The following is a 13,189-nucleotide window of genomic DNA, read 5'->3' as shown; positions in this document are numbered from 1 at the left end:
ACAAATGGCAGAAACCAAGTCTGGCATGGTTTTGGGGAACCTTTGTGGAGACAGCAGACTTTCCAGATGAAAGGGCACAGATAGGACTATAGACAACAGGAAGGGAATATTTCTCCCTTGCTTCTTTATTTTCAGTTTAGGCTGCAAAAGGGATCTCTGAAGTCCACTGTTTTCCCCCAGAATCTTTGAATGTGGCTGAACATTCTGCACACGGTCACTACATATGGAAACATAAACTATGACCCTATGTGATGTAGGGCTATCTTTTACCTTGGAGGCATGATATTTATGTTACATGTGGTTTCTGAGAATAGACATTTCCTGGAGAGAAATAACCTCTGCTAACCTGAAGATGGAGGGAAGTTTGCTTTCATCCTATAAACAATCCATTTTCTGTTTGCCATCAATGTGAAGAACCAGATAGTCTCATTTCAGTAATATCTGATTATAGCTGAGGCAACTCAGTTGTTGTGCTAAGACTAGCATTGACAATCTAGTAATGCAATAAAGAAGAAAAGCAAGTGGTCATTTAATTTGCACAGGTACAGAATGTCTTCCATGGATTTACTTGGTTTTAATTAGTGGGAGAATTTAGTCCTCAGCCTAAGTCTAAAAAACAACTTAAATTTGAGCAGATAAGATGGTGAAAGACTAGAATTTTCTAGCCCTCTATGAAAGAAAGTCTGATCTGCCATTCACAGGGTAAATTTAAGTGGGTTACTTTTTTTTCCACTTGGTCTGCCATTTTGCCACCCTATCCAAAAAAAGAAAAGAAACCTGTAATGATCTTGTTTCTTATTGCAGTGGAGAATCTGGAGCTGGGAAAACTGAAAGCACAAAGCTAATACTGCAGTTTTTGGCAGCTGTCAGTGGCCAGCATTCCTGGATAGAGCAGCAAATCCTAGAGGCCAACCCCATTCTGGAAGGTGGGTTATTTAGCAAACATGCCAGATTTACCACATTTATCTCAGGATAAAAAAAATCAGAAACAGATCTTTGAACTATTGTATCTGCATAACTGCTAAACCCCCTGAAAACAGTGGTGATGCACAGTGGATGTTCTCTATACTTTCCTGCCATGTCTCCATGAAGCCCACAGCAGCTTCCACGCAGTGGGAGGAGGTGCCACTACAGTGTAACCCTGAACTGCTGGGACCACAAGAGTCCTTGGGAATGCAGAGCCCAAGGCAAAGCCCCCTGGTGTAGCATTCACCTTAGACAGTGGCAAGGTGACATGGATGTATCTGTAGGGCAGCTCCCTGAGACACTCATCTTTCTCTGTACAGGAATCAAATGTGCGCCCAGTAAATCCTTCTGGAGGTGTTCAGACTCTCTTGTCTGGCCAGATACAGACCACGTTTGTATAATTGGAATATGTCTTTTAGGACCTAATTATCTGGATGCACAGTATGCCTGCCTCTCTCTTCAGGAGGCAGCCTGAGACCAGACATTCTCCAGTGCTTGCCAGCACTGTCTTTTGGAACACAACGTGTAAAATACTGGCAGTAAAACAGAAGGGCATAAAAAATAGACGATGTTCATTAACTGTAATAATCTAGACACTTTCTCTGTCCCTTGCCCATCAGCTTTTGGAAATGCCAAGACAATTCGAAATGACAATTCAAGCCGCTTTGGGAAATACATTGATATTCACTTCAACAAAAATGGTGTGATAGAAGGAGCCCGGATAGAACAGTTCCTTCTGGAGAAGTCCCGGGTTTGCCGGCAGGTGAGGGCACTGGCAGGTGTATATTCTGCCCGCCCCTGTGTTACAAGCTTATCCATTGGCCTATTTTGGTTTTCTTTAGGCTCCAGAGGAGAGGAACTATCACATCTTCTACTGCATGCTAATGGGGATGAATACAGAGCAGAAGAAGATGCTGAATCTGGGCACTGCTTCAGAGTACACATATCTCACTATGGTAATAGCCTCTGCTTTCTTCTTTGTTTATCCCTCTGCCATTTGCTTCTCCCAGTGAGCAATTACAATCAGTAGGAGCTGCAGGTGGTAATTACCAAATATGAACAGTCCTTTCCTTAGAATACCAGAAGCAATAACCAAAAGTGCCATGAGCCTCAGTTTCAGAGACTTATTGTATTGTTCACCAGTGGGAAGCAGCTTGAGGCAAGTCAAAGCTTTCTATCAAAGTCAGACTTAAGAAACATAAAGGACATCTTAAAGCAGGTGGAAAACATGCCCCACTTTCCCAGGCACTCAGATTTCAGAGGAATGCAAGGGATCTCATTCCAGGGAGAACAGCAATCACATATGTGTACCTTAGAGGAAAATGAATAAGCAGAATCCTGGTCCTTATATCGAATAAATCTTATATACACAATGCAGGCAGCTGGCATTCAATATAACCTCCCATGAGTGATGTTAATGTCCCTGTCTGGGTTTATGAGGCCATTGTGGTAGCAGTGGAATGTTCATAGGTGAGATTTTTGAAAATAGCTAGTTGTTTGGTTTGGGACATGAAAGCCATAATGAAAACTCTGTTCTTTAGCCTGTGTAGATACCTCATATTAAACATGTCAGCTGGTTTGATTTGTGCTGTTCTACAGCTGTGGAAAAAATGGGGCTTAGTCCTGCCTCTGCTGAAGTTAGTGGGAGCTAAACATCTAGTTTCAGAGGAAATCAAATCAAGTCTATAATCCCTTTCTGAAGTCTCAAAAGAAAAACCATTTAAGTTGCTGGAGATTTTTTCAAATGTAATGTTTTAAAAATAGCAGTGATCTTGCAGCAAAAGCTGACGAGTACAATTAGTGCAATTCACCCATTGTTCATTCCATAAAAAAGGCCCCTGGGTCAGCAGTAGGGCAGTATGATACAGGGATAGGAGGACTGGACTAAGGGAGAATATATCCATGGTTTTGTTAAGGTCAGCTGTTGGCACAAGCTGGCATGTCTAGATGCTGTAGATTGAAATGTCTAGGAATATTTCACTTTTGTAATCATCACACTATATTGTCAGAAATAGCAAGGATAAAAAAGGCATTTATTTCCCCATCTCCATTGGGGCTGAAAATAGTTTCTATCAGGAGCATCCTGGGACCAGGCTCTGATGAAGGTTCTTCTGATGCTGCCTTGCATGCTTCCATTTGCCTTCCACTAGAACCTAATATTTTTATTTTGAGATTTGCCTTCTAGTACTGATCCAATCCTACTTGCTTTGATTTGGGATAAGGGCTCTTAATTGTCCATTGACAAGACAGAGGGAGGAAACCAAAGAAGCTGGCATGGCCTGGTAAATGTGGGTAACCTTGTCAAAGCTTCCTGTCCTTCTGTGCTCCAGAGCAGCCTTCCCTTCAACTTGTCCATTTGGTTTCCCCAAAATTCTGTTTAGCCCTAGAGAAGTACATTACTGAGCCCTCTGCTAATGGGTTCTTTAGAGTAAAGATGAAGGAAGAAACAGCCATGGGAAGAGGATATAGAATATCTAAATAGGTTTTTACCTTGCGTCTTGTGGCAAGTGACTCACAGGATATCCACACTGTGTACCAAGGTTTGTCAGCCTGCAGGTCCCTTCTTCCTTGTATGGGTACCAGGAGGATTTTCCTCACCTGTGGGTGTGGTGCCTTGCAGGGCAACTGCATGTCCTGCGACAGCCGGAATGACGCCAAGGATTATGCCCACATCCGCTCGGCCATGAAGATCCTCATGTTCTCAGATTCTGAGCACTGGGACATCAGCAAGCTGCTGGCTGCCATCCTGCACCTGGGGAACGTAGAGTTCCAAGGTAAACTCAGCACTGTCTGTGCTTGCTTTTCCTCAGGCTCCATGGTAAAGGTACTTCCATTTGGTGCTTCCATCTGTACAGATTAGGTTGTGCTGCTCTGCCGTGCATTAACAGGTCAACAGAGTTGGAAGGACAGGCAGATAAGCACCATAAAATTCTGATTTGTGACTCCACTGCCTAGTGTTTTGAAAAGCAACATCTTGTTGTTATTTTGTCATGCCATCAGGTTTCCATGGTTGTAAATAGGCCCTTATCACACAAACTGAAACAACAGAAAGTATAATGCCGTGTTACATTTGCTGATTGTTGTGCTAGACAAGCCAGAGGACATAAGAGCAGCTGAGTGGTGTTTGCTGTGGAGATAACAGCAGTCATCCTCCTGCCTAAGTCTGGTGAACACTCACCTGCATAGGTGCACTTTTGGTATGGACAGGCACAGTGTGACACCCACCAGTGGGATGCCAGAAGCTCTCACATTTTAGAAAAGAGCTCCTCACTTTGTGATACAGAGGGCCTGATGCACTCATCCCATTTGGATTCTTTGGACTAATGCTGGCTGCTAAAATTAGGGATTTCCTTTGTTCCCCTTTGCTGTCCAAATTTCCTACCAGCAGATAGACGGACAAAAAAATATTTTCAGAAACACATTTTCTGGAGTCAAATATCACTTCCCCAGATCCTCAGTAGCTACTATTTTAAATTAATAACCTTGTCAGTTTGGCTGCTGTTTTTAGCCTGATGTTCTGGAGTTGTGAGAGCCCTGTCGATCCCAGGATCCCTGGGTGAAATCCTTAGTTTCAAAAGAGAACTGAGTGCCTTGCCACATTCCCAGAGCTATGGGATCACAGAAATGCAACTGCATTAACAGCACAGGCCGCTAATGTAGCAGAAATGGTTCCCCCCCAGACCAGCTGTCTCCTCTTTGCAGCGGCCGTGTACGACAACCTGGACTGCTCCGATGTGATGGACTCACCACACTTCTCCATCGCCACCAAGCTGCTCGAGGTGAGGCACTCCCATCTTCTCCTGCTAGTTCCTCCTTCACCCTTGTTCCCTGGGCACACTGACATGTCTCTGGAGTGTTTATGCAGGGATGCACATCCAACAGGCACATCCCCTTCTTCCTGCTGAGACTCCAGCCATGCTGCTGCAGATGTCTCTCTGGGCGGGGAGATATTTAACTGGGACAGCAAATTGCCAGTGAATGCTGCTAGACATGCAGTTTGTCACAGCCCTCTTCCTGATACACACTTTGCTGGATCTCCTTTATTCACCTGGAATGACCAGGTTGCCATGACTGTTCCTCCAGGTGGACTCCAGTGAACTCCAGAACAGCCTCACAAACCTCTCCATCATTGTCCGAGGAGAAAGTGTGTCCAGGCCTCTGAACGTGGCTCAAGCTGCCGACGGCAGGGATGCCTTTGTGAAGGTACTGGTGCTTAGAGCTTCCATGTTTGAAGACTGAGGATGCTTTCAGAGCTGTCTGTCTTCCTGGCTGAGGAGTCTGATGTGACATTCACCCAGAGGGCCCCAGGCCCTTGTGGTTCTCGGGCACAGTTTCACAGCAGCACAATAATAAGCTATGTCCAAAGACTCTAATGATGGGCTCTAATTCCTCTTGCATTTTTTTCCTCAGGGGATATATGGGCGGATTTTCCTGTGGATAGTGAACAAGATCAACTCAGCCATTTTCAACCCAGCTTCTGAGAAGCATAAGGACAGACGTCAGTCCATTGGGCTGCTGGACATTTTTGGGTTTGAAAACTTCAGCAACAACAGGTAGGAGACTCTAGATGAGAAGCTGAAAAGCAGCTGATGTAAAGGGAAAGAATGAAAAAAACAGACAGACACATGCTTTTTCATCATCATCCTGATTCTCAGAAAAGCAGTGACATTTCCATTACTGGATTTTCCCAATTATGATCATGCACAGATTCCATTTTTTTTCAGTCTTGGTCATATTTCTGCCTCCTCCCCCGCCTTCATTTTAGTGCATCCATTACACATCTATTCCAAAACCTCAGGAATTTTCTCAGAGGAGGTGGCTGCTATGAGCAAACAGCCACTATGTGAGGATGTAGTATGTCCCTGTGTCTCTGTACCAAACTTTCCTGTTCCATAGCATTTTACAAAGTCTCTTGGGATATATTTGGCATATAGTACAAAGGAGACCATTTCAGCTCATGCTTACATCTTCCTCAATGTTCTCCCATCCTTTTTTTTTTCGGCTGCTTCATTTCTCCACTCTTAAGGACAGGACAGCAAAGTCCCTGGTCAGTATATCATTGTACCACTGCTGCCTTTTCCACTGGTGGTTTTCACAGTTATACGTTCCCCTTTATCTCTGGAGTTTCTTGAAACACGTAAGAGATCTTTCCTTGCCTACTCAGCAACACTCAATCACCAGTTGGCTCATTGCTGCTGATCTTTACCACGGCAGAAAATGCCTCTCATATATTGCTAAGATTGGCAACATGCAGTGATGGTGTCACCAGTGCTGTGGAATCCAGCAGTAGTATCTCTGGATATGTATTTAATACAGAGAATAAACAAATAACAGGGAGCAGTGCAGCACTGGCCAAGGATGACCATGGGCTCTCCTCTTGTCCTTCCTCAGCTTTGAGCAGCTCTGCATTAACATTGCAAATGAGCACCTTCAGCAGTTCTTTGTGCACCACGTCTTCAAGCTGGAGCAGGAGGAATATCGTGCAGAGCACATTGCCTGGAACAACATCGACTTCACTGACAACCGCCAGGCTCTGGAAGTCATTGCACTCAAGCCCATGAACATCATCTCCCTCATTGATGAAGAGAGCAGGTTCCCAAAGGTAAATTTCTGGTTTCACTCGTAATACCTGGCTTTGCACACAGCTCACAGGTAGCACTTGGTTTTACACGTACAAAAGTGCAAAGGTGGCTTTTGGACACGTTGGGAGAGGCAATGTGTTCTCCCCATAGATTGTTTCTTTTAAATTAGCTCACTATACAACTGCTTCACTCTCTGTTGGAATTTGCTCTTCCTGGTACCTCGCTGTTGAAACTCTTTCAGCTGTTCCAGACAAAGAAGGAAGGAGTCCAGGTCATTTTACAAGGGCTTCTTAGGAAATCTTTGAAATTGTTTGTTGTTTGAGTATTGTTCTGCTCTTGGTCTGGGCTGCAGCTTGCTCTTTCTTCTCCTGATTGACAAACCTAATTGAGGAATGTCACCACTGTGAGGAACTGAAGGGGAACTACGGGCCTGTCAGCCTGACCTTGGTGCTGGGGAAGGTCATGAATAGATCATTTTGAGCACCATCACAGAGCACATACAGAACAACAAGGTGATCAGGCCCAGTCAGCATGGGTCCTGTTTGACTAACCTGATCTCCTTGTATGACAAGGTGACCTGCTTAGTGGATGAGTGAGAGTCTGTGGCTATTGTCTACCACAATTCTGTGATTCTGTGAAATGTTATTCTGCAAAGACCAGGCATCTCAAACAGAAGAGCAGAGATGAAAGTAGCATCTGATCTCAGACATCCCTGCAAGGAATTTTCAGCCTCCAGAGCACAGTGAGGCTAAGCAGGGTTGCTAGTGCAGGAATCAGATGGCAGTGGGGTTGTCCAGCCCCTGCCTCAGCTCATCTGTGTCCTTTGGGTAACAGTTTGAGAGGATCACATACAGGCACACAGCTTTCCCCTTTCTTCCCTAAGAAGAGGGTGGTCCCGCAGTCAGGACCAGAAGGCACCTCTTCTATGACTCTCAGAGCACATGAATTCTGAGAGCACAGCCCTCACTGCCCCTAGAAGGGCCAGGGCACACAGTGCACAGTGTGAGTGCCTCACATGCACCATGGGGGGATGAGATTGTGGTGGTATCCCTTGAAGAGAAGCACCCAGCTGACAGCCTTGCCTCTGGAACTCAGGATCTGGGCATGCTGACTGGTATCTGCTAGGGGAATCTTACAGAGATCTCTGAGCCTTGCACCAGCTGTAGAGTGACAGAACTGTGCCTGCCCAGGAGAAGGAGCAGGCACCCCTTAGAGCCTCCTGGATAGGATGGTGTGAGAACATCTGGGGGGGGCTCTGCTTGTGAGGTCCAAAGATCTGAGGAATTCTCAGTGCACCTGGTGATGTTAGTAATGTTCTGGGGGCTTGTGTACAGCCCTAGAACACCAGGCCTTAGGCTCTGATGGTGTGTTCTGTCATGGTGCTTGAGAGAGAGGTCTGTGTAAAAGGGAAGATACTTTTGGCACTGCCTTCCTCCAGGTCTGCTACACAAATAAGGGCAGAATTCGAGCTTTTGCTATCTCTGATCACCACTTTGTTTGCTGAGCACAGGCCAGTGCTGGGGACAATCTGATAACTGTCTGGTTTTGCCTGTATTTGTTTCTAGGGCACAGATGCCACCATGCTTGTTAAAATCAATTCCCTCCATGGCAAAAGTAAAGTCTATATCCCACCTAAGAGTGTTCATGACACCAAGTTTGGCATCAACCACTTTGCTGGGGTTGTGTTTTATGAGTCAAAAGGTGAGTCTTTCTCTGCTGGACACAGAGGGTGAAGAGAAGGTAGGACGTGCCCTGGGTATGTGGCTGTTCAGGGTAGTGTTGATCTGAAGCTGATCAGGAGGCCAGGAGAATTACTCTAAACCAATCTGCAAGTTACTGTAAATGAGTTGGATTTTAGGCAGACAGAGTGGTGCTAGAGCCAGCAGGCTGCAGATGTGATAATTTTGTTTCCATCCTATAGATTTCCTGGAGAAAAATCGTGACACACTGAGTGCTAATGTAATGCAAGTGGTCCATTCCTCCAAAAACAAATTCCTGAGAGAGATTTTCCAGGTGGAAGTGACCCCACCGACTCTGGGACGTGGGACCATCCGGCATCTTGGAGCTGACCAGATCTACAAGGTTGGCTTACTGGCACTGGCTTATAAAAACAACTCATTTCCCTTCCTCTAGCTGTTCTTGACCTCCTCTCTTTTTTTTTTCCCCACTGTCTCTGCAAATTCCTGTCCCTTTCATTCAACTTGTTTCTGCAAAGGAAGCTGCAGGAACGTCAGGGTCTGGTGTTTGTGCTGTAAACAAGTGCACTGTCAGCCCTGTCGCCCAGGTCTGCACCCCTGGACATCTGTGCAGCCAAGCCTGCAGCCTGCCCCACATCCCTGAGTCATGGTACCTCCCCCACAGGCTGGCATCAGCTGGATGGGTTTGGTCTGCACCTGCCTGGGCACCCATCCAGCATCCACATTGCTCGGAGGGGTGTAAATTATGGGGGGGTTCAAAACGTTCATTGGAATGGACAAGGCACCAACCAGAGACCCCTCAGCAAAGCCAGCACAGCAGGGAAACTGCTGCCATGCTGCACAGGCAGCCAGCCTGCTGGGACCAGAACACCAAAGGGTCTCACTGGGCAGTGGGTTCTGGCCTTCCCATTCTTGTAGAGGGCTGACAGGTAGCACAACAGAGCAAAGAGCTGTGCTGTCACAGAAAGATACTCTGTCTCCTTCTCCCAGTGACACCTGTAGAGACAGTCTCACTGCCCTGCATACTGCTGCAATTTTAGCTCTCCCTTCTTGCCCAGAGGCTTTATGACAAAGTTCATGATGGCTCATTGTTACAGGCCCATCTGTGCCTGGTAGTGGAGGGAGCCTTGTCTGTGCTTAGTGAAAATGAGGGTGTAAAGTGTAGTGGACTGGAAACAGCGTTGGGGCAGAGTTCAGGTTCTTTGTGCTGCTCCAACTTTCACAAACTGTGATTTCTGAGCATTTAACAATGTAGTGTCATCAGTGTGTAAAGGTTCTTTTGCTTTTACTGTTTACATCATTGAGTTTTTCTGTCAGGATACAGAACAGCTTGCTACCTTACCTCTCATCTGTCTATTCTCCTGGCATTGTTTTCTGATCCTGTTCTTTCTTCCTCTGTCTTTGTCCCAGTGTGGCTTTCTGCTGTCCAGAACACCTGGCCATGGACAGGTAAACATCCTGGGGGCAAAGAACATCAGAAGTGGTACAAGCAACAACAGAGAACTGGTTTAGCATCTCTTAAATGCTATTAATACCTTCAGATTAAATATCAGGTCTATCTACATTGCTCTAATGGTTTTTGTTCCTATAAATAAGGCTGTGTGATTGAAAAAAAGCACAGCAGCATGTCAAGAAAGGAGATACTAAATGGGGGCAACCCATTCCAAAATGCATAGAAATTAGCTGAAATACCCCTATTAATTTTCAAATAGGTGGGGCTACCATTGGGAAGCTTAAGAAACAGGCTACAGAAAAGAATAATGAACTAAGGGCTAGAAAACACTTTTTTGTGCTGAGGTCCCACAGTTCCTCTCCTGACACACCAGGGCAGAAAAGTCACCATTAAGTCAAAAGCCAACAACAAATTCAGCTTTACCAGTGTTCCATGTGTGAGATCACGAGGGCATGGGCTTCAGCCTTTTGTGGCCTTGCCACTGAGGGTACAGCAGAAAGGCCTCTAAGGTCTGGGAGTGAAAACTGCTTTTAGCTCTTACACAGCTTAAATATGTATATGCTGTTAGCATAACCCACTTCAGATGCTTGCTAGTCCTAAGATGCATCAGAGCTGTGACAAGACATTCCCAGGAGCTGTTTTCCAAAGACATGAGTCTTTGATCACTGGAGGGCAGCCTTGCCCTGTAGCTAAAGCAGAGGATGGCAATTTTAGTGTTCAAAAAGGCACTTTAGATGTAAGAACAGAGCAGAATGAAGTACTGTAAAGACCATGGAAGTGAGAGGAGCCACTGGACTTTAAATTATTTACATGGAAAAAAATAAGAAAACCCCACAAGCCACTAGCCCCTCCCAAAACAAGCAAACCAGCTGTGTTGTGCTGCAATAATTAGCTCCATGCCTGTATGTAAAAGGCCACTGGAGTCCTTCTGTTACTTGGAGTCTGTACTGGTGTCACTGCAATTTAATGTGCCCATACTGAGAGACAGAAGCTTGAGCCTAATGTGATGATTTGTGTGAAAAAGGCATAGGTGGAACTGTGCTGTCAGAGAAGCTGGGGAAGTCTGGAGTGGCTCTCACCTTAAACTCCAGTAAAAGTTTGCCTTCTCCCTGCTTACTGTAGTATTAATTAGCAAGGTGATCAGTCATCCTAATCCCTAAGAAATAGGCTGTTCTGGATCTTTAGCACTCTTATCTATGATGGCACAAAATGTCTGGCCTGGAGGTTAATACTGTTTTGGGAGTGGCTGTTTCTGACGAAGCTTTCAGGCACACACCCAGGAATCACACTTGGCACCCGGGCCCTACACTAAACACAGCCTTGGTTGGAAGAGACAGGCGTATATGTGGGCTCCTGTAGGTGGAATTTCTTCTACCACAGCCTTATTGCTGACCTTATTGCTAGACCTTAGTACCCAAGTAGGTGAAAGCACTTAATGGGGTTTCTTTGCAAGAATAAAACCAAAATTAATAAGATGAAAACGACCAATTTAATTCCCGTGTAGGTAAATAATTTTTTCTGAGACTTGTGTGATACTGCTACGCTGTACAAAAATACAGTTTTATTAATTGGCCTCAGGCAGTGAATGATGTAGCAGTCAGCACGTGCTTACTCTTCCCAGGGTTTGGATACCACCAAGCGGCTCTCTACTCTGGGAGGACAGTTCAAGCAATCCCTGGAAAAACTAATGAAAATCCTGGAGCAGTGCCAGCCATACTTCATCCGCTGCATCAAGCCTAATGACTACAAGAAACCACTGGTAATGTTCTAACAATGTGAGCTCTTGTCTTCAGTAAAGTTTTTAATCAGAAAAAGCTGTCAGTTGCTGTGTAGCACTTTATAGCTGTGCTTGGCTGCAGCCAAGGAGAGCTGGAGTACAGGCTATTCCTGCAGTTAAGAGAGTAGGAGGATATAACTGTTAATGTACAAAAAGGTCTCAAAAAATACATCCTACAGTAATGGATGGCAAAAAAGCACATACATGTATTCCTGAGCAGAGTTATATAGTTATATTTTCTGTAAAGCGAAAGACAAAACCAGAGAGTTTGTAGCCCCTCAGCAAGGGGAGAAAAAAAACCATTAGGATCCCACAATGCTCATACTATGAAATAGCCTGAGAGAGAATAGGAGAGCTGTTGGAGTTTGTGAGAGGGGTGATGTGGCTTAGTCTGACACTATGGGAGAAGAGGAATCAGTTTGTCATTAAGACACTTGTCTGGAACTCAGGAGATCTCGATCCAGTTTTACACTTAAACTTGGCATGGTGTCGGTCAAGTGAATATTTTTGAAGTACTGGATGTGGCTTAGTGAGCCTGTTAGAAACAAGCAGCACACCTGCCATGCTTTGCAGGGTATGCCCAAAGGGCCTAAGTTGCTACTGCAGTTGTTCACACCTGCAAATTATATGAACAACTCACTGTTCATCTGGAATTGGGGTTCTAGAATTGAAAATGGTTACTAAAGCCAGAGTGAAGTTAACAGACTGTGTCTTCTGCTCACATACACAAACTTGAGGACCCTCTGGGGTAACTTGTTTATGCCCGTAATGAATTAATTCAGTGCAATTAAAAAAAGCATAGTCAGCCATTTTGCAGGCCCTCTGAGGTTGAAGGTTAACAGATACGTTCTGAGGGATGCTGGATGTCTCCCTTCTTTCAGAGCTAAGTCTCCTCCTCGTGTGCTTTCCCCTTCAGTTGTTCGACCGGGAGCTGTGTATCAAACAGCTGCGATATTCGGGGATGATGGAGACCATTCAAATCAGGAAAGCTGGGTTCCCAATTCGCTACACCTTTGAGGAGTTCTTCGAGAGATACAGGGTTCTCTTGCCATGGTCTCTTCGACAGCAGGTGCGTAAGCAAAAACCTGGTTTGAGGCTAATTTAACTTTTCCTTGTGAGGGTTTAGTCTTTTCCATGGTAGAAAGTTCTTGGATTATTGCTGGCACAGTTGAGAGAGCTGTCATTGCAGGAGCTGCCATCATGGGAACTGTCACCACAGTAATTACTGCTAAATACTTACATACTCACTTGGGCCTTAGCTGAAAATGCACAGCTGCTTTTAGGTCCAGCTGTCATTGGCCTGCTCCATACAGACATCCCAGGCAGGATGTGCCTTCAGATGTTTCTCTTCTGTAATCACATACTTCTCAGGTCTCTGACATCCTCCTCACACTTGAACTCTGGAATGTTTGGCCATGCAGTCGTGTTCCTCCTTTTCCTGACCATTTGAGTTGAACCACTTTCATTCATTATACTGTCAGCCCAGAGGTCAGTAAGACCTCATCTCTTTCTGTTCTTTGCCCTTTGAAATGCAGGGCAGTAGATCCTTACATATAGCACAGCTGCTGTGTTTCACAACCAAGCCCTAACATCATCATGCTTTTGCACATCAGATGAAGAACGATGCTCGGCAGAGCTGCATCAGCATCTCCGAGGCAGTGCTGGGCAAGGATGAAAGCTGGCAAGTTGGAAGGACCAAGATTTTCCTTAAAGT

At 45.3% G+C, this 13,189-nt stretch overlaps 1 protein-coding gene and 1 long non-coding RNA gene across 5 annotated transcripts in view; one reads left to right on the top strand and one right to left on the bottom strand.

Moving 5' to 3' along the window:
- Positions 1-13,189, top strand: part of MYO7B (myosin VIIB) — a 74,083-nt gene that overhangs the window by 7,716 nt on the left and 53,178 nt on the right. For 3 of the 4 annotated variants that reach the window (XM_027703887.1, XM_027703886.1, XM_027703885.1), the window contains exons 6-18: positions 805-926; positions 1,587-1,729; positions 1,809-1,922; positions 3,587-3,740; positions 4,669-4,745; positions 5,050-5,169; positions 5,377-5,519; positions 6,358-6,568; positions 8,114-8,249; positions 8,470-8,630; positions 11,320-11,457; positions 12,392-12,544; positions 13,089-13,187. In XM_027703887.1, the coding sequence (XP_027559688.1) occupies positions 805-926; positions 1,587-1,729; positions 1,809-1,922; positions 3,587-3,740; positions 4,669-4,745; positions 5,050-5,169; positions 5,377-5,519; positions 6,358-6,568; positions 8,114-8,249; positions 8,470-8,630; positions 11,320-11,457; positions 12,392-12,544; positions 13,089-13,187 (1,771 nt within the window). Of the gene's footprint in view, positions 1-804; positions 927-1,586; positions 1,730-1,808; positions 1,923-3,586; positions 3,741-4,668; positions 4,746-5,049; positions 5,170-5,376; positions 5,520-6,357; positions 6,569-8,113; positions 8,250-8,469; positions 8,631-9,655; positions 9,695-11,319; positions 11,458-12,391; positions 12,545-13,088; positions 13,188-13,189 lie in introns of all 4 variants that reach the window. The other variant, XM_027703888.1, reaches the window with a different exon arrangement.
- LOC113977615 lies at positions 6,663-10,378 on the bottom strand. Its single transcript, XR_003537366.1, has 3 exons — positions 10,273-10,378; positions 9,588-9,703; positions 6,663-6,929 (listed from the first exon to the last, which is right to left on the bottom strand). It is a non-coding gene; the product is annotated as an uncharacterized LOC113977615 (long non-coding RNA).

This window comes from Neopelma chrysocephalum, unplaced genomic scaffold (assembly GCF_003984885.1).
Source record: "Neopelma chrysocephalum unplaced genomic scaffold, ASM398488v2 Primary Assembly neopelma1_252, whole genome shotgun sequence".
Taxonomy (NCBI): Eukaryota; Metazoa; Chordata; class Aves; order Passeriformes; family Pipridae; genus Neopelma; species Neopelma chrysocephalum.
The sequence above is the reverse complement of the archived record's forward strand: the minus strand, read 5'-3'. Positions and strand labels throughout refer to the sequence as shown.